The 22949-nt window shown below is 43.5% G+C and overlaps 1 protein-coding gene, 1 long non-coding RNA gene and 4 other non-coding genes across 13 annotated transcripts in view; 5 read left to right on the forward strand and 1 right to left on the reverse strand.

Annotated features, from left to right (window-relative positions):
- Positions 1-7846: 7846 nt before the first annotated feature.
- On the forward strand, positions 7847-17166 carry LOC129709816 (uncharacterized). Of its 7 annotated transcripts, none has more exons than XR_008725589.1 (10): positions 7847-7996; positions 9524-9619; positions 10295-10520; positions 10915-11010; positions 11686-11911; positions 12552-12647; positions 14371-14479; positions 15760-15916; positions 16570-16692; positions 16823-17166. It is a non-coding gene; the product is annotated as an uncharacterized LOC129709816 (long non-coding RNA). The 7 variants fall into 7 exon arrangements; XR_008725603.1 differs by having other exon boundaries at positions 11686-11857; positions 14345-14479; XR_008725583.1 differs by having other exon boundaries at positions 7848-7996; positions 11686-11857.
- Positions 9891-10021, forward strand: LOC129704850 (small nucleolar RNA SNORA5). Its single transcript, XR_008724801.1, has one exon. It is a non-coding gene; the product is annotated as a small nucleolar RNA SNORA5 (small nucleolar RNA).
- LOC129704856 (small nucleolar RNA SNORA5) lies at positions 11282-11412 on the forward strand. Its single transcript, XR_008724804.1, has one exon. It is a non-coding gene; the product is annotated as a small nucleolar RNA SNORA5 (small nucleolar RNA).
- On the forward strand, positions 12896-13026 carry LOC129704861 (small nucleolar RNA SNORA5). The gene has a single exon (XR_008724807.1). It is a non-coding gene; the product is annotated as a small nucleolar RNA SNORA5 (small nucleolar RNA).
- On the forward strand, positions 14690-14820 carry LOC129704841 (small nucleolar RNA SNORA5). The gene has a single exon (XR_008724799.1). It is a non-coding gene; the product is annotated as a small nucleolar RNA SNORA5 (small nucleolar RNA).
- Positions 17167-21000: 3834 nt separating the features above from the next.
- Positions 21001-22949, reverse strand: part of pias2 (protein inhibitor of activated STAT, 2) — a 46897-nt gene continuing 44948 nt past the window's right edge. Inside the window, exon 13 of one of the 2 annotated variants that reach the window (XM_055657392.1) lies at positions 21001-21368. Coding sequence is in view for 1 of the 2 variants with exons in the window: in XM_055657252.1 (XP_055513227.1) it covers positions 21270-21368 (99 nt within the window). In the remaining variant the exon portion in view is untranslated. The remainder of the gene's footprint in view (positions 21369-22949) is intronic. The other variant, XM_055657252.1, reaches the window with a different exon arrangement.

Here is a 22949-nt window from a genome sequence, read left to right on the forward strand (position 1 = left end):
TTCTACTGCAGTTGTACAGGGTCTTGGTGAGACTACACCTGGAGTATTGTGTACAGTTTTGGTCTCCTAATCTGAGAAAATACATTCTTGCCATAGAGGGAGTACAGAGAAGGTTCACCAGACTGATTCCTGGGATGTCAGGACTTTCATATGAAGAACGACTGGATAGACTCGGCTTGAACTTGCTGGAATTTAGAAGATTGAGGGGGGATCTTATAGAAACGTACAAACTTCTTAAGGGGTTGGACAGGCTAGATGCAGGAAGATTGTTCCCGATGTTGGCGAAGTCCAGAACAAGGGGTCACAGTTTAAGGATAAGGGGGAAATCTTTTAGGACCGGGATGAGAAAAACATTTTTCACGCAGAGAGTGGTGAATCTGTGGAATTCTCTGCCACAGAAGATAGTTGAGGCCAGTTCATTGGCTATATTTAAGAGGGAGTTAGATGTGGCCCTTGTGGCTAAAGGGATCAGGGGGTATGGAGAGAAGGCAGGTACAGGATACTGAGTTGGATGATCAGCCATGATCATATTGAATGGCGGCTTGAAGGGCCGAATGGCCTACTCCTGCACCTATTTTCTATGTTTCTATGTTTCTATGTAAGTCTGGAGGACATGGAGAAGCATGGAATGCCAACGTCCCCGGGTGGTGTACCTCTTGTAAACAGGTTCATCCGCTTAGAAGCTGTTGGGACAGAAGACGTGAGCGGCGGACTGGCTTGTGATGCGAATAGGGCTGTTGAGCCAAAACCAAAAAGGCCTAAGGCAGGCAAGGCCATTGTAGTGGGAGACTCCATCGTGAGAGGTACGGACAGGGGTTTCTGCGGCAACAGACGGGATGCGAGGATGGTGTGCTGCCTTCCCGGTGCCAAGATCCAGGATGTCACGGACAGAGTGCAGAAAATCCTCAAGGGCGAAGGTGAACATCCGGAAGTGGTAGTGCATGTCGGCACAAACGATGTCGGAAAAAAGGAGATGAATATTCTGCAGCGTGACTTTAGAGAGCTCGGAAAAATGTTGAAAAGCAGGACCTCCAGGGTTGTTATCTCCGGTTTGCTTCCAGTTCCCCGTGCTGGCGAGAGCAGGAACAGGGAGATACGGGACCTGAACGTGTGGCTGAGGAACTGGTGCACGGGGCAGGGATTTAGATTCTTAGATCACTGGGATCTGTTTTGGGGTAAGGGGGAACTGTACAAAAGGGACGGATTGCATCTTAACAGGTGTGGGACCAGCATTCTGGCAGGCAGGTTTGCCACTGCTACACGGGTGGCTTTAAACTGAATAAGGGGGGTGGGGTGTCGAATGGGATAGTGGAGGATGGAGTTAAAGGGAAAGGGTTTCTTAAATGTGTGAGCGTAGAGACCGAGGGGTGTAAAATGAGGGTAGAAGAAATAGGTAGCAAGGTGAAAAGTAAAAGTGGCAGGCAGACAAAACCAGGGCAAAAATCAAAAAGGGCCACTTTTCAACATAATTGTATAAGGGGTAAGAGTGTTGTAAAAACAAGCCTGAAGGCTTTGTGTCTCAATGCAAGGAGCATTCGTAATAAGGTGGATGAGTTGAATGTGCAGATAGCTATTAATGACTATGATATAGTTGGGATCACGGAGACATGGCTCCAGGGTGACCAAGGCTGGGAGCTGAACATCCAGGGATATTCAATATTCAGGAGGGATAGACAGAAAGGAAAAGGAGGTGGGGTAGCGTTACTGATTAGAGATGGGATTAATGCAATGGAAAGGAAGGACATTAGTTTGGATGATGTGGAATCGGTATGGGTAGAGCTTCAAAACACTAAGGGGCAGAAAACGCTGGTGGGTGTTGTGTACAGGCCACCTAACAGTAGTAGTGAAGTTGGAGATGGTATCAAACAGGAAATTAGAAATGCGTGCGACAAAGGCAAAACAGTTATAATGGGTGACTTCAATCTACATATAGATTGGGTGAATCAAATTGGCAGGGGTGCTGAGGAAGAGGATTTCTTGGAATCTATGCGGGATAGTTATCTAAATCAACATGTAGAGGAACCAACGAGAGAGCAGGCTATTTTAGACTGGGTATAGAGTAATGAGGAAGGGTTAGTTAGCAATCTTGTTGTACGTGCCCCCTTGGGCAAGAGTGACCATAATATGGTTGAGTTCTTCATTAGGATGGAGAGTGACATTGTTAATTCAGAAACAATGGTTCTGAACTTAAAGAAAGGTAACTTTGAGGGTATGAGACGTGAATTGGCCAAGATTGACTGGCAATTAATTCTAAAAGGGTTGACGGTGGATATGCAATGGAAGACATTTAAAGACTGCATGGATGAACTACAAAAATTGTTCATCCCAGTTTGGCAAAAGAATAAATCAGGGAAGGTAGTACATCCATGGATAACAAGGGAAATCAGGGATAGTATCAAAGCGAAGGATGATGCGTACAAATTAGCCAGAAAAAGCAGCATACCGGAGGACTGGGTGAAATTCAAAGACCAGCAGAGGGGGACAAAGGGCTTAATTAGGAAAGGAAAAATAGATTATGAAAGAAAACTGGCAGGAAACATAAAAACTGACTGCAAAAGTTTTTATAGATATGTGAAAAGAAAGAGATTAGTTAAAACAAATGTAGGTCCCTTGCAGTCAGGAACAGGTGAGTTGATCATGGGGAACAAGGATATGGCGGACCAATTGAATAACTACTTTGGTTCCGTCTTCACTAAGGAAGACATAAATAATTTGCCGGAAATAGCAGGGGACCGCGGGTCAAAGGAGTTGGAGGAATTGAGTGAAATCCAGTTTAGCCGGGAAGTGGTGTTGGGTAAATTGAATGGATTAAAGGCCGATAAATCCCCAGGGCCAGATAGACTGCATCCCAGAGTACTTAAGGAAGTAGCTCCAGAAATAGTGGATGCATTAGTAATAATCTTTCAAAACTCTTTAGATTCTGGAGTAGTTCCTGAAGATTGGCGGGTAGCAAACGTAACCCCACTTTTTAAGAAGGGAGGGAGAGAGAAAATGGGGAATTACAGACCAGTTTGTCTAACATCGGTAGTGGGGAAACTGCTAGAGTCAGTTATTACAGATGGGATAGCAGCACATTTGGAAAGTGGTGAAATCATTGGACAAAGTCAGCATGGATTTACGAAAGGTAAATCATGTCTGACGAATCTTATAGAATTTTTCGAGGATGTAACTAGTAGCGTGGATAGGGGAGAACCAGTGGATGTGGTGTATCTGGACTTCCAGAAGGCTTTCGACAAGGTTCCACATAAGAGATTAGTATACAATCTTAAAGCACACGGCATTGGGGGTTCAGTATTGATGTGGATAGAGAACTGGCTGGCAAACAGGAAGCAAAGAGTAGGAGTAAACGAGTCCTTTTCACAATGGCAGGCAGTGACTAGTGGGGTACCGCAAGGCTCAGTGCTGGGACCCCAGCTATTTACAATATATATTAATGATCTGGATGAGGGAATTGAAGGCAATATCTCTAAGTTTGCGGATGACACTAAGCTGGGAGGCAGTGTTAGCTGTGAGGAGGATGCTAGGAGACTGCAAGGTGACTTGGATAGGCTGGGTGAGTGGGCAAATGTTTGGCAGATGCAGTATAATGTGGATAAATGTGAGGTTATCCATTTTGGTGGCAAAAACGGGAAAGCAGACTATTATCTAAATGGTGGCCGATTGGGAAAGGGGGAGATGCAGCGAGACCTGGGTGTCATGGTACACCAGCCATTGAAGGTAGGCATGCAGGTGCAGCAGGCAGTAAAGAAAGCGAATGGTATGTTAGCTTTCATTGCAAAAGGATTTGAGTATAGGAGCAGGGAGGTTCTACTGCAGTTGTACAAGGTCTTGGTGAGACCACACCTGGAGTATTGCGTACAGTTTTGGTCTCCAAATCTGAGGAAGGACATTATTGCCATAGAGGGAGTGCAGAGACGGTTCACCAGACTGATTCCTGGGATATCAGGACTGTTTTATGAAGAAAGACTGGATAGACTTGGTTTATACTCTCTAGAATTTAGGAGATTGAGAGGGGATCTTATGGAAACGTACAAAATTCTTAAGGGGTTGGACAGGCTAGATGCAAGAAGATTGTTCCCGATGTTAGGGAAGTCCAGGACAAGGGGTCACAGCTTAAGGATAAGGGGGAAATCCTTTAAAACCGAGATGAGAAGAACTTTTTTCACACAGAGAGTGGTGAATCTCTGGAACTCTCTGCCACAGAGGGTAGTTGAGGCCAGTTCATTGGCTATATTTAAGAGGGAGTTAGATGTGGCCCTTGTGGCTAAGGGGATCAGAGGGTATGGAGAGAAGGCAGGTACGGGATACTGAGTTGGATGATCAGCCATGATCATATTGAATGGCGGTGCAGGCTCGAAGGGCCGAATGGCCTACTCCTGCACCTAATTTCTATGCTTCTATGGATTGGCTATGTTTCAATTTGAGACCCTCTTCAGATAGATTGTAGTAGGGGGATGAAAGATGTACGGGAGATGGGCAGGATAAAGCCTGGCAAGAGATAGGTGGATACAGTTGAGGGGGTTTGATTGGCAGATGTGTGGACAGAGATGGGAAGAAAATAAAAGGCTGTGAGATGAGATAAGGGGCAAAGGGGTGTGAAGTCGGAGGAAAGTTTATAGGTGGATGGGGACGAGGGAAGGGGAGCAACAGCGGTTGCAGAAAAAATCAGTGCTAGTGAGCGGGCTAGGGTCTTACCTCTTGTGCCTTCAAAGACGCTCTGGATGCTCCGAGGTCAGCTATCGGAGGTGCCCCGGGGCACAGAGGCTGAACGGTGGTTGTGAGAGTCAAGAGACGTTGTGCTCATGGGTTGATGTGTCAGGATCAAGACATCGATGGAGTGGGTGTGGGCCACTGAAAGGCCTGCAGCAGCCTGAGACTCAAATGGATCAGATGGCGCTCCAAGAGGCTGAGCGTGCGGATCGGACACTGCCTGCAGCGGCTCGGAGTGGCGGAACAGCAGTGAAGGACACCAACAACATCGCCTGGCCAGGCCAACCCTGCAACTCTGACCTAGTGCTGCCGCCATGTCAATCGGTCTTTATGGCCAAGTTAAAATTACATTTTTAACAACGTTGTACTTGAATCATACAAAATGGCACCAGAAATGTGAGAGCTGACAGTGTGTAGTTTCTTGTGTCTAGGGATAAGACAGATGTAAGCAGATAATGAGAAGCATGAAAGTAATTCATCACAGATTCCTTCATTCCTGCCACTAATCCTTTTGAAAGTGAGCCAAAAATGTGGTAAGATGCGATTCAATTCATTGAGCTACTTTATTTCAATGCATGTGAACATCCAGATAATTACAATCAGATTTATTAAAGTGAATCATTTCCATCCTAATAATATACCACGATGATGTATGCTTCTCTAAATCATCAGGTTACCTTGTTCTCTATAAACAACAGCTATAATTTACTGTCCTAATTTGACATATCAAAGTGCCCACCTAATTCTTTAACCCATCTTCTTAAATGGTTTAGAACCTGCTGAAAACTGAGATATCCTTCCTCATCATTCACGATACCACCATTTTGATGTCAGCTGCATATTTACTGACAATATTAACTACATTGGCATCCAAATTGTTAATGTAGACAACAAACAACAGTGGACCCAGCACCTCGGCCACTCTACTGGTCACAGGCCTCCAATCAGAAAAACAATCCTTTCACTTCTTCCTCAAAGAAAACTTTGAATCCAACTGACTTCTCACCCTGGATCTACTCTTCCAGACTAGCCTACCATGTGGAACCGTGTAGATAAAAATGCTGGAGAAACTCAGCGGGTGAGGCAGCATCTATGGAGCTCCATAGATGTTGCCTCACCCGCTGAGTTTCTCCAGCCTTTTTGTCTATTTCGATTTTCCAGCATCTGCAGTTCCTTCTTAAACACGATTTAAGAGACATTTGGACAGGTGCATGGATAGGATAGGTTTAGAGGGTTATGGAGCAGGCAGGTGGAATGAGCATTGGATTTTTTCCTGCTCAAAATGAGTACCTGTATAAAAAATAAAATTATTTGAAAGCCATTCCAGGCATAGGTAAATAATTTACGTAAAATAGTCAGAATGTAAAAACCAGTGTGGCATTGCCGAATTAGGAAGAAGACAAAGGCAGCTTGTTGGGCTGCAGGCGATGCTTGGATAAGGTAAAACTGGAGTGACCATGGAGATAAGCTGTAATTGGAGTTATCTGGCCAGTATGTGACTGAGAGCACTTTGAAAATGAGAACCTACACAGATGAATATCAGTAGCACGGTGGCGTAGCGGTGGTGTTACTGCCTTAAAGCGCCTGAGACCCGGATTCGATCCTGACTACGGGTGCTGTCTATACTCTCCTCAAGCTTTGTTATCCAGATTCCGTCCATATATCAATTCTTCCTTTGGCCAACCTGATAATAAACATTTTAAAGTAAAGAAGTCATGCCAAAATGGCTTGAAATCACATTTCCCGCGAGGATGTTGGTCTCCCTCCAGCTTAGGTGCAACCCGACCCTTTTATACAGGTCACTCCTGCCTGGGAAAATATGCCAGTTATCCAGAAATCCTGCCCCCTGCACCAACTACTCAGCCACACATTAATTTCCCCTATCTTCCTATTCTTACCTTCACTAGCAAAAGGCACTGGAAGCAATCCTGAGATCACTACCCTGCAGGTCCGGCTTTTCAGTCTTCTACCCAATTCCATAAATTCTTGATGCAGAACTCCCTTCCTCTTCCGATCTCTATAATTTATGCCAACATTCACAACCACCTCTGGCTGCTCCCCCTCACTTTTGACGATGCCGTACAGCCGCTCTGAGACGTCCTGGACTCTGGCACCAGGGAGGCAACACACCATCCTGGAGTCTTGCCTGCTGCCGCACAATTTCCTGTCCGCACCTCTGACGATGAGTGTCCCACCACTATGGCTCTGCCTGGTGTCACTCTTCCCCAATGATCATTGTCACCAGAGTTGGAATCACAGCTCTGGCTACCACTCAATCTTGTCATGTCATCCGCTCACAAGAGGGTGTACCTGTTTTCAGTAGCTCCAGCACTCCACGTTTACTCCTCTTTCTCACAGTCACCCACCTTGGCTCTTCCTGTATCCTTGGTGTGACAACCTCACTGTAGGTCTAGTCCAGGAAACTCTCATTCTCCCGGATGGTCCTGGGGTCATCCAACTGTTCTTAGGGCTAACAGAATCAAGGGATTATGGGGGAAAAAGCAGGAACGGAATACTGATTTTGGATGATCAGCCACAATCATATTGAATAGCGGTGCTGGCTCAACAGGCCGAATGGACTACTCCTGCACCTATTTTTACCGATAAGATGCGGACACAGCCTGACCCTTTCCCCTAGGTCACACCAAAGATCTTATAGCGGATAAGATCTTTGGGTCCCAGTTTGACCACTTTCCCTAGGTCACACACCCTGACCACTTTCCCAAGGCCTCACAGTTTGACCACGACCTTCCCAAGGTCCCACAGTTTGACCACCTTCCCAAGGTCCCACAGTTTGACCACCTTCCCAAGGTCACACCTCTTTCCCCCCCACCACTTTGACCCCAAGGTCACAGTTTGACCACTTTCCCAAGGTCCCACAGTTTGACCCCCTTCCCAAGGTCACACACCCTCACCACTTTCCCTTTGACAGCTCATTGAACTACCCTGTGCGTGGACTGCACTGCGTGCTCGCTGAATTTCATCAAAAGTAAGTATAATGCCTTACTTTTGATGAAATTCAGCGAGCAAACCTTTGGTGAAATCACCCTATAAGATCTTTGCATTGAACTACCCTGTGCGTGGACTGCACTGCGTGCGCGCCCCCAGGCGCCGGTGGACGCGCACGCCCGGCGGCGTCCTCACGCCAGCGCCCCCCCCCTCACTGCCGGTCGCCATCTTTGGTCGCCATGGGGACGAGCATGGAGCTGGAGCTGGAGCTGGATCATGGCGGCTGCTGCCCGCTAGGCCGCGGCACAAATACAATCCCTCGACATCCGCCGACACGGTGAGTCTCATCATCCGTTATTTCTCATCATCCAGCGGCGGCGATGAGGGGGATAGAAGTCACTAACGGCAGCTTTGACTGTGGAGGGTGGGGTCATCATGGCATGGCCGACGTGGCAGCGAGATAGACAGATAGATAGATGTCCTCCCTCCACTGTGTGTGTAGGCGCCGCAGATGCTGCTGGCTTACACCGATGATGATAGACACTAAATGCTGAAGTAACTCAGCGGGACAGGCAGCATCTCTGGAGAGAAGGCATATAGGGTGTCGACTCGAAACTTCAGAGGTGCTGCCTGCCCGACCCGCTGAGTTATCCAGGGTCTGTCTGTCCTTGTGTCTGTCTGTCTGTCTGCCTGCCTGCCTGCCTGCCTGCCACTGCTGCAGATGGACACCATATGCTGCTCCGTGTAACTCAGCGGCATCTCTGGAGAGAAGGACTGGACGATCATTCGGGTCGAGACCCTTCCTCAGAATGGTCTGGTCCCGAAACGTTACCACCTATCCCTTCTCTCCAGAGATGCAACTGAGTTACTCCAGCATTTAGTGTCAATCTTGGGTGGAAAGCAGCATCTGCAGTTCCGCCCTCCACTGCTGAAGGCTGTCCTGTCCCCTCTTCGCTCGTGTTGAAGGGCCGCGCGTCAACTTTAAAACGGTGGCGGAACTTCGGCTGAAATGGAATCTCACAGCTGCAAAGAAGGAACTGCTGATGTTGGTTTTACAAAACGAGACGAAGTGCTGGAGTTACTCAACGGGTCGGGCAGCATCTCCGGAGAACATGGATAGATAACGTTTCGGGTCACCGATCCTGACCGTCAGGTCCAAGAAGGATCCCGACCCGAAACTTCACCTTTCCATGTTTTTCAGAGATGCTACACGACCCGCTAGTTACTCCAGCACTTTGTGTCCTTTTCTGCGATTCCTTGTAGCTACAGAGAGAAACTTGATACTGTAACCTGTTTTATACTAGACGAATTTTGTTTTTTGAAGTGTAAAATCTGTAGTTTCAGTTTTTAAAGTGGAGAGCGACAGATTCTTGATTAGTGTGTCAGGGGTTATGGCAAGAAAGCAGGAGAATGGGGTTGAGAGGGAAAGATAGATCAGCCATGATTGAATGCCGAGTAGACTTGATGGGCCGAATTGCCTAAATCTGCTCCTTGAACATATGAACTTTTGTTTTTGTTCCAATGGCATTCAATCAATGTACTGGCATTTTCTGTGTCATCCCCGCTGTATTCTAATAATTCCACATGTTAATACCATTTTTCCAGCATGCTGTTGTAGGGTAATGCTGAGGCATAACTTTACAGCCTTGACAAGCACATTCGTCCATTGTGAATTCACGTCCTCTTTTCACTGCATATGGATTCCAATGTGTGTTTAATTACCCGAAATGTTGCCATTTTTGTATAGATTGTCTTCCAGGCTTGTTAATGTGATTGGGGCTGCAAAGAGTTACTGATTTGCATTTGTATTTGATAAATATTTCTTAACAGGAAACTTATTGGGTTATGTCTTAATGTTTTATAGTAGGTGAAAGTCCATCCAAGATTCCAAACAAGCACAAATTGTCTCCTTGAACCTCAAGCCAATCAATAAGGCGAAAGAGTTGGAACAACAGAACAGGTACCTTGTTGAGAAATGTTAGTGAGGCATTTATTGAGGCACCACAGAGCAAATGGCAAAAGTCTCCGTATCCTGGATGGTGGAGTTTGGCATCCGAGTGAAATAAAGTAGAATGTTGCAGCGGGTTTCTATAGAGAAACAAAGCTTGCTCTGTTGCAAGATATTCCAGTGAAAATTAGAAGCAAAAACTAGAGAAATGGCTTTATATCTAAAATGAATAACGAGAGACTAAAGATTAAAGGGATCGTGGGCTGGGTTGAAGTTAGCATCATGCAGTCATGTAATTGTGTATTCTCTCTTGATAGTGTGCACTTTAAAATGGCTGCAGATAGTAAATGTGGCTCACGGGCCTCTATGTTCCCTATGGTAAACATAGAGGATAATAAGATGCTGCAAACAATGCTGTAATTTTAATGTAAATCTGGGTCTAGCCTGTCACTCAGTTATTTGGTCAGTAATTTTCACTCAGTAAAATGGAAACATACTCTTTTCTGGTGTTTTGGGCTGTTCAGATTTAGTTTAGTTCAGAGATGCAACATGGAACAGGGCCTTTGGCCCATTGAGTTGCCATTTTTCAACCACTGATCACCCATTCACATTAGTTCTATATTATACCACTTTCTCGTTGACTCCCTACACACTAGGGCAATTTTACAGAGGCCATTTATCTTGCAGACTCGCACGTGGGAAGAAACCAGAGCACCTAGAGGAAACTCAACCTGTCATAAGGAGAACGTGCAAGCTCCACACAGACGGCACCCAAAGTCGGGATTGAACCTGGGTCTCTTGCGCAATGAGGCAGCACCTCTACCACCTGCTCCACTGTGACGCCCTGTATTTGGCTTTGTTGACCAACCTCAAACTTTGGAAGGGAAATCCAGCAAAATGCAGCTTAGTCGAGGTGACATTAAATAAAACACATATTTAAGTTGCTGTACAGATATCTTGGGTTACAATAGTAAAGTTTGCAGTCAAAATTGGTCTTCAAATTATTGAATCCTAATAATTTCACATGAGTTAATACCATATATCTACCATGTTATTGTAGTATAATGCTGATGCATATCACTGCAGCCTAGAACAAACACATTCAGTCCATTGTGATTACACATACTCTTTTCACTGCAAATGGTTTCAATGAATGTTTAATTACCCAAATCTTTACAATTTTTGTATAGATTGTCTTCCAGGCTTGTTAATGTGATTGGGGCTGCAAAGAGTTACTGATTTGCATTTGTATTTGATAAATATTTCTTAACAGGAAACTTATTGGGTTATGTCTTAATGTTTTATAGTAGGTGAAAGTCCATCCAAGATTCCAAACAAGAACAAATTGTCTCCTTGAACCTCAAGCCAATCAATAAGGCGAAAGAGTTGAAACAACAGAACAGGTACCTTGTTGAGAAATGTTAGTGAGGCATTTATTGAGGCACCACAGAGCAAATGGCAAAAGTCTCCGTATCCTTGATGGTGGAGTTTGGCATCCGAGTGAAATAAAGTAGAATGTTGCAGCGGGTTTCTATAGAGAAACAAAGCTTGCTCTGTTGCAAGATATTCCAGTGAAAATTAGAAGCAAAAACTAGAGAAATGGCTTTATATCTAAAATGAATAACGAGAGACTAAAGATTAAAGGGATCGTGGGCTGGGTTGAAGTTAGCATCATGCAGTCATGTAATTGTGTATTCTCTCTTGATAGTGTGCACTTTAAAATGGCTGCAGATAGTAAATGTGGCTCACGGGCCTCTATGTTCCCTATGGTAAACATAGAGGATAATAAGATGCTGCAAACAATGCTGTAATTTTAATGTAAATCTGGGTCTAGCCTGTCACTCAGTTATTTGGTCAGTAATTTTCACTCAGTAAAATGGAAACATACTCTTTTCTGGTGTTTTGGGCTGTTCAGATTTAGTTTAGTTCAGAGATGCAACATGGAACAGGGCCTTTGGCCCATTGAGTTGCCATTTTTCAACCACTGATCACCCATTCACATTAGTTCTATATTATACCACTTTCTCGTTGACTCCCTACACACTAGGGCAATTTTACAGAGGCCATTTATCTTGCAGACTCGCACGTGGGAAGAAACCAGAGCACCTAGAGGAAACTCACCCTGTCATAAGGAGAACGTGCAAGCTCCACACAGACAGCACCCAAAGTCGGGATTGAACCTGGGTCTTTTGCGCAATGAGGCAGCACCTCTACCACCTGCTCCACTGTGACGCCCTGTATTTGGCTTTGGTAACCAGTCTCAAACTTTGGAAGGGGTATCCAGCAAAATGCAGCTTAGTCTAGGTGACATTTGATAAATGAGCTTGTGGAATTCATTTGTGAGTCTGTGGAATTCTCTGCCTCAGAGGGAAGTGGTGGAGGCAAGTTCTCTGGACACTTTCAAGGGAGAGCTAGATAGGACTCTTAAAGATAGCAGAGTCAGGGGATATGAGGAGAAGGCAGGAACGGGGTACTGATTGGGGATGATCAGCCATGATCACATTGAATGGCGGTGCTGGCTCAAAGGGCTGAATGGCCTACTCCTGCACCTATTGTCTATTGATAAAACAAATATTGAAGTTGCTGTACAGAATCTGAAGTTACAATAGTAAGGTTTGCAGACAAAATTGGTCTTAAAATTTATTGAATCCTAATAATTTCACATGAATTAATACCATATTTCTACCATGTTATTGTAGTATAATGCTGATGCATATCACTGCAGCCTATAACAAACACATTCAGTCCATTGTGATTACACATACTCTTTTCACTGCATATGGATTCCAATGAGTGTTTAATTACCCGAAACTTTGCCATTTTTGTATAGATTGCTTTCAGGTGTTAATGTGACTGGGGCTGCTAAGAGTTACTGAATTGCATTTGTATCTGATGAATATTTCTTAACAGGAAACTGATTGGGTTATATCATACTGTTTTATAGTAGGTGAAAGTCCGTCCAAGACTCCAAACAAGCACAAATTGTCTCCTTGAACCTCAAGCCAATCAATAAGGCGAAAGAGTTGAAACAACAGAACAGGTACCTTGTTGAGAATTGTTAGTGGGACATTTATTGAGGCACAAAAGAACAAATGGCAATCCTGGATGGTGGAGTTTACCATCTGAGTGAAATAAGGTAGAATGGTGCAGCAGGTTTCTATAGAGAAACAAAGCTTGCTCTGTTGCAAAATATTCTGGTGAAAATTAGAAGCTAAAACTAGAGAAATTACTTTATATCTAAGATGAATAACGAGGGACTAGGGTTGGGGTGGGTTAATGTTAGCATCATGCAGTCATGTAATTGTGTATTCTCTCTTGATAGTGTGCACTGTAAAATGGCTGCAGATAGTAAATGTGGCTCACGGGCCTCTATGTTCCCTATGGTAAATATAGAGGATAATAAAGTGCTGCAAACAATTATTATAATTTTAATGTAAAACTGGGCCGATCTTGTCGATCTTTTAATTGGCCCGTCATTTCGGTCGATGTACAGATTGTCGTCCATGCTTGTTAATGAGATTGAGGCTGCAAAGAGAAACATAGAAACAAAGAAAATAGGTGCAGGAGTAGGCCATTCGGCCCTTCGAGCCTGCACCGCCATTCAATATGATCATGGCTAATCATCCAACTCGGTATCCTGTGCCTGCCTTCTCTCCATACCCCTTGATCCCTTTATCCACAAGGGCCACATCTAACTCCCTCTTAAATATAGCCAATGAACTGGCCTCAACTACATTCTGTGGCAGAGAATTCCAGAGATTTACCACTCTGTGCAAAAAATGTTTTTCTCATCTCAGTCTTAAAATATTTCCCCTTTATCCTTAAACTGTGACCCCTTGTTCTGGACTTTCCCAACATCGGGAACAATCTTCCTGCATCTAGCCTGTTGAACCCCTTAAGAATTTTGTAAGTTTCTATAAGATCCCCCTCAATCTTCTAAATTCTAGCGAGTACAAGCCGAGTCTATCCAGTCTTTCTTCATATGAAAGCCCTGACATCCCAGGAATCAGTCTCATGAACCTTCTCTGTACTCCCTCTATGGCAAGAATGTTCTTCCTCAGATTAGGAGACCAAAACTGTACGCAATACTCCAGGTGTGGTCTCACCAAGACCCTGTACAACTGCAGTAGAACCTCCCTGTTCCTATACTCAAATCCTTTTGCTATGAATGCTAACATACCATTTGCTTTCTTCACTGCTTGCTGCACCTGCATGCCTATTTTCAATGATAGGTGTACCATGACACCCAGGTCTCATTGCATCTCCTCTTTTCCTATTCGGCCACCATTCAGATAATAGTCTACTTTCCTGTTTTTGCCACCAAAGTGGATAACCTCACATTTATCCACATTATACTGCATCTGCCATGCATTTGCCCACTCACCCAACCTATCCAAGTCACCTTGCAGCCTCCTAGCATCCTCCTCACAGCTAACACTGCCCTCCAGCTTTGTGTCATCCGCAAACTTGGAGATGTTGCATTCAATTCCCTCGTCCAAATCATTAATATATATCGTAAATAGCTGGGGTCCCAGCACTGAGCCTTGTGGTACCCCACTAGTCACTGCCTGCCATTCTGAAAAGGACCCGTTTACTCCTACTCTTTGCTTCCTGTTTGCCAGCCAGTTCTCTATCTACATCAATACTGAACCCATAATACCGTGTGCTGTAAGTTTGTATACTGATCTCTGAGTTACTGATTTGCATTTGATAGATATTTCTTCAAATATCTCATAGGGTTATGTCTCACTGTTTTTTTTTAGTGGGTGAAAATCCATCTTGGTCTCCAAACAGCACAAATTATCACCTTGAAATGGGCCAATCGATGAGTGGAATGAGTTACATCAACGTACCATGTTCATGTTGAGAAAGGTTAGTGAGGTGTTTTCTGAGGCACAAAAGGCCAAATGGCAAAAGTTCCAGTATCTTGGTTCGTGGAGGTCAGTAAGAAAGTCAGTTCTGTTGTCAAATATTCCAATGGAAAATACAAAGAAATACAAGAGAAATTATGATCTATTTTTAAGCTAAATAGTGAGAGCCTAAAGATTAAATGGATCGTGGGCTGGGTTAAAGTTAGCATCATGCAGTCATGTAATTGTGTATTCTCTCTTGATAGTGTGCACTTTAAAATGGCTGCAGATAGTAAATGTGGCTCACGGGCCTCTATGTTCCCTATGGTAAACATAGAGGATAATAAAGTGCTGCAAACATCGCTATAATTTAAATGTAAACCTGGACTTAGCTTGTCAATCTTCTAATTAGTCAGTAGAATGCTTCACATTTTGCTCAGTAAAATGTAAGCATTCCCATGTTCTGTGTTTAGGTATGTTCTTGGGTTCATGAACCAGCCTTGCATTAATGTCATTTTTTTTTTAAAGTGCAAAGATTGATGTATATATTTCCTCACTAGGGCAGTTGCAAAGGTTCCCACTATGCTTTTATAGAAGGTAATTTTCAATTAAATTTTTTGACGTGGCATTTCAAAACTGCTGAATTATCCAACTGCACAATCTGTAGATGATTTTATTTGTTTAGGTTGTATCTGGAGAACATTTCTCTGTGTCTTATGTATATGCTATCACATGATTCCTGCACTGTAAACCTAAAACTTGCCTTCAGTGAGTCCTTTTCAACCAGGTACTCGAGTGCCCCCATATGCTGCAGTTTTGGTATACACTGGGGTTGGGTCCTAGCGTGACTTTCTTGAAAGTTTAGGGGTAATATGAGGGGGAACTTCTTTACGCAGAGAGTGGTGGCGGTGTGGAATGAGCTCCCAGTGGAAGTGGTGGAGGCAGGTTCATTGGTATCATTTAAAAATAAATTGGATAGGCATATGGATGAGAAGGGAATGGAGGGTTATGGTACGAGTGCAGGCAGGTGGGACTAAGGGGGAAAAAAAAATTGTTCGGCATGGACTTGTAGGGCCGAGATGGCCTGTTTCCGTGCTGTAATTGTTATATGGTTATATGTTAAAGGCACTCGTCCCAAATTATGTGGTGCATGTGTTCTGTAATCTATATCTCTACATTTAATTTAGCACTTTTTTAATTCAATCTGTAACTGAGAAAAGGATTACTACATGTACAGTAACGAAATAGTGTGTATTTATTCTTTATGTAGTTAAGTTAATTTTGAAAATTGTTTACATTCAGGGTTGCTAAAATAAGGATCACACAACTCACTAAAATTATGAGTGCCAAGGAAAAGGGTTATCATAATACAGAGGGAAGTGGATGAAAATCGCATTGTCAACCTCATTGCCTCAGTGCAGTGTAACAAAGGAGAAGGATGATCTGATGATCTGCTCAGGTCAGTCTTTGTCAATAGTGTGTCATCCTGAATGCCCGTTTCAATCATTTATCATGTGAAACAAGTGTTTCAAAGGTCGTGATATTCGTATTACCATACAGCCATACTAAAAAAAAACAAGACACACAACTACATAAAAGTTAACATAAACATCCACCCCAGCGGAATCCACATTCCTCACTGTGATGGAAGGCAATAAAGTCTGCTCTTCCCTAATTTTTCTCCCGCGGTCGGGGCAGTCGAAGCTCCCGCGGCTTGGAGCTCAGAGGTTGATCCCTGGCAAAGGGACCACCAGCTCTGCGATGTTTAAGTCCTGCAGACTCCCGCAGAGGCCTCCAGCTCCTTGACGTTAGGCCGCAGTGCAGATGGAGATACGATACGGGAAGAAAGTCGCATCTGTGTCAAGGTAAGAGATTGTAAAAAAGTTTCCCCAAACCCACCCCACATAAAACTAGAACATTAAAACATACATTTAACACATACTAAAGAAACAACAGAGAAGGAAGGGACAGACTGTTGGCGAGGCAGTCATTGCTGACACCACCCGGTGGTCAAGCCCCAGCATTACAGTATGATACCTAGCTCGGTGGCATTGAATCAGCCCCCCTTGTGATTTTGGAGGGGAAAAAAACTTTTACTTTCCACTTGTACAGGCAAAACCGATGCACAGCACAAGGACTGGAAGGGGTGTTCCCTTTAAAGAAATGAGCAGAACAGCAGTTGGACATCTGCCGGCTCTGCAATATCTGGTGTGCAAGTAAACATTGCGTTGAGAGGTGGGTTTGATTCTGTATTTAATGGTAGAATGCATTAAGTACAAGTATGGCTGAAGGATGTCTTTGTGGGGGCATGTATGAATTAAATATGTATGTATTAAAAATTGGGACTTTTTTCCTCTTTAAACAGGTTCACAGTAATCCTTTCATACAGTGCTGAGAGAGACAGCGGGCAATGGACACCTAGCAATCTGATCTCACTAACTGGTTAGCGTGCAACAATAACTTTTAACTGTACTCTGTACATGTCACAATAAACTAAACATCAGTAGTCCTGAGATGTTAATTTGATTTGGTATGCATTGAATTTGATGCTCTGTTCTGAAGTTGTTATTCATAGTGTATACTTAATCAGTTACTTGAAGTATTTTAAAATGGTACATTTATTTGCAAAAGTGACTTCAACATTTTCAAAACGAGTTCATTTGTAAACTGAATGATAACTGCTTATAATAAAATTATGGTTACTTTGTGTATGTGTGTTTCTGCTCTTTTTGTTTACGGAGCTGATCTTCAGTATCCCAATCATCTCATCCACTGGTTGCTTCACTTCTTGCTGCCGTTCACCATCTTGAGCCCCATCGTTTGACTTGGATAAATCCAATAAGGAAATTAGGATCGTTGGTTTAACAGAGTCCCCACTCTTGAATTCAGTTTAAATCAGCATCTGCAGTTCCTTCCTACACAAATTGTAGGTTTTGAAAAGATCTAAAATAACAATGTGGGCAAGTTTTTGACTCAGAACATCTGTAGCACTTTATGCAAAATCTCCCATAAATTTAAAATAATATTTTCAAGGCGATAGTTGTGAAATGTGCAAATGTGAGGTGATGCATTTTGGGAGATCAAACCTTTATGATTGGCCGACCATGCAGGACCTTGTCAAGGGCTATCCTCATCAATCCTTTTCTTCACCTCTTAAGAAGAACTTGAATCAAATTTGATTTCCCATGCACATACTGACTGTTTCTAATCTGTCCTGGTCCCAAATACTGGTGGATTCTGTCGTTCAGAATTCCCTCCAGTCACTTTCCCACCACTGTTAAATGCACCTGTCTTGTTGCACCTCCCCTTCTCCTAATCCGACACCATTCAGACAATAATCTGCCTTCCTGTTCTTGCCACAAAAGTGGATAACCTCACATTTATCCACATTATACCTCTGCCATGCTTCTGCCCACTCACCCAACCTATCCAAGTCACCCTGCAGCCTCATTGCATCCTGCTCGAAGCTCACACTGCCACCCAGCTTTGTGTCGTCCGCAAACTTAGAGACGTTACATTTAATTACCTCATCCAAATCGTTATATTGTAAACTGGGGTCCCAGCACCGACCCTTGTGGCACCCCACTAGTCACTGCCTGCCATTCTGAGAAGGAACCATTAATTCGTACTCTTTGATTCCTGTCTGCCAACCAGTTCCCTAGCCATGTCAATACCCTACCCCCAAAAGTAATATATGCTGTGGCGATACTAAAATCATTTCCAGCAGATGAACCATACTTGGTCCTTGAGATCGAGTTAATTATGGAAATTGATGATGGAAATGGGTTTGGCAGGATGTGGTGCTGATGGAAGAGGTGAAAATGAGGTCTCAATATTTAAAACATTACATGAAGAAGTATCAAGGTCTGTTTTTAAACCTGCCTTGTACTTAGTGAAAAGTACAGAATAGCCAGGGTCCCACATCCCACTCTTAGTTTGATGCAAGCACCCTGAAACAGTCAGAAATATTAATGATTTTGCATTCCCATTTCCAAAGCTTAAAAAGTAATGCTAATTTGCATCTTTCATTTTCTTTACCCAATAGCCTTACGCATTTTGAAGAGGTTCTGATATAAACAAACCCTTAATTTCTGTGTTTAATGCACAAGGGATACAAGGTGTATTTGCAAACTGTCCAAAACTATGTGTAGTGGTGGTCAGGTGGGCATTATTTCTAGATTTCTAACTGGAAATCTGTAACATGGTGTACTGCAGGAAACAGTGGGAGAACCTTTCTTGCTTAAATATATAAATGACTTGAATGAGAATGTAGGTCAGATTCAGATTCAATTTTAATTGTCATTGTCAGTGTACAGTACAGAGACAACGAAATGCATTTAGCATCTCCCTTGAAGAGCGACATAGCAAACGATTTGAATAAAAAAAAAATAATAAGTGTCCGGGGGGGGGGGGGGGGGGGGGGGGTGGTGGATTGGCAGTCACCGAGGTACGTTGTTTAGTAGAGTGACAGCCGCCGGAAAGAAGCTGTTCCTCGACCTGCTGGTTCGGCAACGGAGAGACCTGTAGCGCCTCCCGGATGGTAGGAAGGTAAACAGTCCATGGTTGGGGTGAGAGCAGTCCTTGGCGATGCTGAGCGCCCTCCGCAGACAGCGCTTGCTTTGGACAGACTCAATGGAGGGGAGCGTGGAACCGGTGATGCGTTGGGCAATTTTCACCACCCTCTGCAATGCCTTCCGGTCGGAGACATTGCAGTTGCCATACCATACTGTGATGCAGTTGGTAAGGATGCTCTCAATGGTGCAGCGGTAGAAGTTCACCAGGATCTGAGGAGACAGATGGACCTTCTTCAGTCTCCTCAGGAAGAAGAGACGCTGATGGGCCTTCTTGATCAGAGTAGAGGTATTGTGGGTCCAAGAGAGGTCATCGGAGATGTTGACTCCCAGGAACCTGAAGCTAGAAACACGTTCCACCTCCGTCCCATTAATGTGGATGGGGGTGTGCGTGCCACCTCTGGACTTCCTGAAGTCTACAATGAGCTCCTTGGTCTTCTTGGAGTTAAGGGCCAGGTTGTTGTCAGCGCACCATGCTGCTAAGTGCTGGACCTCCTCCCTGTAGGCCAGCTCATCGTTGTTGCTGATAAGGCCAATCACCGTTGTATCATCTGCATACTTGATGATGGTGTTAGTACCATGTACAGGTGTGCAGTCATAGGTGAAGAGGGAGTAGAGGAGGGGGCTCAGCACACAGCCCTGAGGAACGCCGGTGTTCAGGGTGAGGGTTGAAGAGGTGTGCTTGTCTAACCTCACAGACTGGGGTCTGTTGGTTAGAAAGTCCAGTATCCAGTTGCAGAGGGAGGGGTCGATGCCCAGGTTACCGAGTTTGGTGATCAGTTTTGATGGAATAATGGTGTTGAATGCCGAGCTGTAATCGATGAACAGCATTCTTACATAAGTGTCTCTGTTGTCAAGGTGGGAGAGGGCGGAGTGAAGTGCCGTTGAGATGGCATCCTCCGTACAGAGAATGTAGGTGGTAAGATTTGTCCGTCTGCAGACAACTCAAAAATTGTAGATACCAAAGGTTCTCTAAGGATACAGCGGAGTTAATCAGCTGGAAGGTTGGCACAGGGATAGCATAAGGAATTTCATCCAGCCAAGTCTGAGGTAATTATGATTCTAATCCTAGGAAAGGACTAATTCTGATAGGATATAGAGTAACTGGCAGCGACCTTGGGGGCATTGTTGTACAAAAAGATTTTGGTAAAAGTCCACTGTTTGACTTCATACATCAGCACATTGATTATTAGTTAGGTTGTCATGTTGCAGTTTTATAAAACATTGGTTGCATCACATACAATTCTGGTCACACTACAGGAAGGATGTGGTAGCAACAGGGTGAGTGCAGAAGAGATGCACCATGATACTGTATGGAATGGAGGGTTGTAGTTAGAAGGAGATTGGATAGACTGGTTAAAAGTCACCCAAAGTCTCTTACATTCTGGTGACATATACCCCGTCTATCCAATCTCTCCTTGTAACAGCAACTCTCTATTCCATACAATACCCTGGAGGTTGAAAGCTTGAGGGTCACAGATGAGATAGTCAGAATAAGACTGCTGGAATAACTCAGTGGGTTAGGGAACATTTCTAGAGAACATAAATATGTGACGTTTCGGGTTGGGGCCATTCAGACTAATTGTCGTCGGGGGGGGTGGGGAAGCTGGAAGAGAGGTTGGGGCAGGTCAAAGACTGGTAAGTGGTAGGTGTATATTTTTCCCAGGCCAACGGGTCTAGAGAAAGAGGGCTTTGGCTGGAGAGAGGGGAAGCTTAAATTAGATTTTGAGGGGTAGGTTTTTACACTCTGTGGATGGTGAATGTCTGGAATATGGAGGTGGAGGCAGGTACAATTACGCTTAAAAAGAGTCGACAAGTACTTGGATCAGAGGCATACAGGTCAAATGGTAATAATGTAGACAGATCACTACCGACATGGACCAAAAGGGGTTGTTTCTGAGATGTACATTTCTATAATTCATATATGTAATGATCATTCATACAAACACATTTTTAAATGTTTTCATTATCTATTTATTTGTATCACAAAATATAAAGATCTGGTTCAAGACCATTTTCACTTTGTCTGGTTCTTTTGTCACTCCTCACCAGTTATTTGAGTCACCGAGCTTCAATGCCAGCAAGCACGTCATGGCAGGTTTTCTGTTGAAGAACTCATTACATAATTTTATAGCGTATAAACACTATTACATCTATTTTCTTGGAGATTGCCTTTGATGGGGATGGGTTCTGTCAGAGTATTGCGAGTGACTGTCCTATTTTACTGTTAATCATAGAAGTTCAGAACAATTGCTTCCTGGCAGTTTCATGTTTATTTGGTGTGTCTTTCATCAGTGGGTCTGGATATCTGCATGAACGGAGGCTCTCTGGCACAGATTTCTAAGAAAAAAAGAGTAATTTTGAAACCAAAAATGCTACAAGTGCAAGTCTCAATTTTCTTCCATAGAATTTTACTCTCAATAAGCACTTAACTGGTTGAAGAAATAACTAAATGATGCTATTCTTAATATTTACTTACTGCTCCAATTGAAGGCTTCACAATAATCCTACTTCCTTGTAATTTGTTACTTTTATTTAATTGGAACATGAGTGTGCACTGCAAGGCTAAAATTTAATTGCTTTCATAATTGTCAATTGGTGGTGATGGTATTGATCTACTTAACATGAAGAACATTGTAGTCTTCATGTGCCTTGTAGGCATTAAGTCTCCATAAAAGTCCAGTGGTACAGAGGTAAGGCTGGGTCAGTATTGTTGATTTTCTTCCCCAAAAGGTGGTTAATGAAACAGTATTTTAATGACATCCTGATATTACTGCTATCTTTTAAGGTATTTCAGATTATTCCAATTTGAATTCATCAGCTGCCATAGGAATATTGGTCCAGTAACAATCATGCCACTGTACACATTGGTTAATCTATTGACAGCATGATTAGTGCAGCAAATTAATCTGACACAATGCAAATGTCATGCATAGTTGCATAAAATACAAAATAGAAATTAAAAATACAAGAAAAATTAAATGTTGATCACAAGTAGCAAATAAATGAAAATAATTATGTTTCCTAGAATTCTGTGGATATAAGGAATAAGCTGCTGGATGACGTAGTTGAGGCAGGCACTATAACAACATTTAAAAGACTTTTGAACGGTACATGGATAGGAAAGGTTAAGACGTTTATGGGCCAATCGCAGGCAAGTAGGAATAGCGTGGATGGGGCATCTTGGTCAGCACAGGCAAGTTGGGCCTAAGCATCCGTTTCCGTGCTCTATGACTGATTCTGTATACATTGTCTGAGTACATCCTCCCCTTCATCTGCACCAGTCAACTAGCTCTAGCAAAGGTGAGAAAATACAGAACTTTCCAATTGCAGCTAATGACCTTAGCATTCTGTATCACGACAGTAACATCCAATCCTTGTCAGAGTCACTGCGGTAAACAGCACAGAAACAGGCCCTTTTGTGCAACTTGCCCAGCCGACGAGTTGCCTAACCAAACTGCCTTACACCAATCATCAATCACCTATTCATACTAGTTTTATGTTTCTCATCCACTCCCTACAAATTAGCAGCAATTTACATTGGTCAATTAATCTATGAACCACTCAATTTTGCGACACAAGAGGAAACTAGAGCACCTGGAGGAAAACCTGCATGATCACGAGGCAAATGTGCAAACCCCAACTTATGAGAGGGTTATAAAGCTTGGCACCAAGTCATGTTATTATGGATGTTAGTCAAAAAAGCTTTGAGTATCCTAGGGAAAGTGAGAGGGATTAAGGGAGAGTTAAGGCCTCAGTAGCTGAATACATGGACACAAGCTAAAAGGTCAATGCTGGTCAATTGGTAAAATAAGGAACTGCAGATGCTGGTTAATAATAGGGTCAGAGTTGATGGTTTAAGAGAACAGCATATTAGATCCTGTGTTTTGCATAACTGTCTAAGGGTGTGGAACATAGGCT

The sequence above is a fragment of the Leucoraja erinacea genome, chromosome 1 (assembly GCF_028641065.1).
Source record: "Leucoraja erinacea ecotype New England chromosome 1, Leri_hhj_1, whole genome shotgun sequence".
NCBI lineage: Eukaryota > Metazoa > Chordata > Chondrichthyes > Rajiformes > Rajidae > Leucoraja > Leucoraja erinaceus.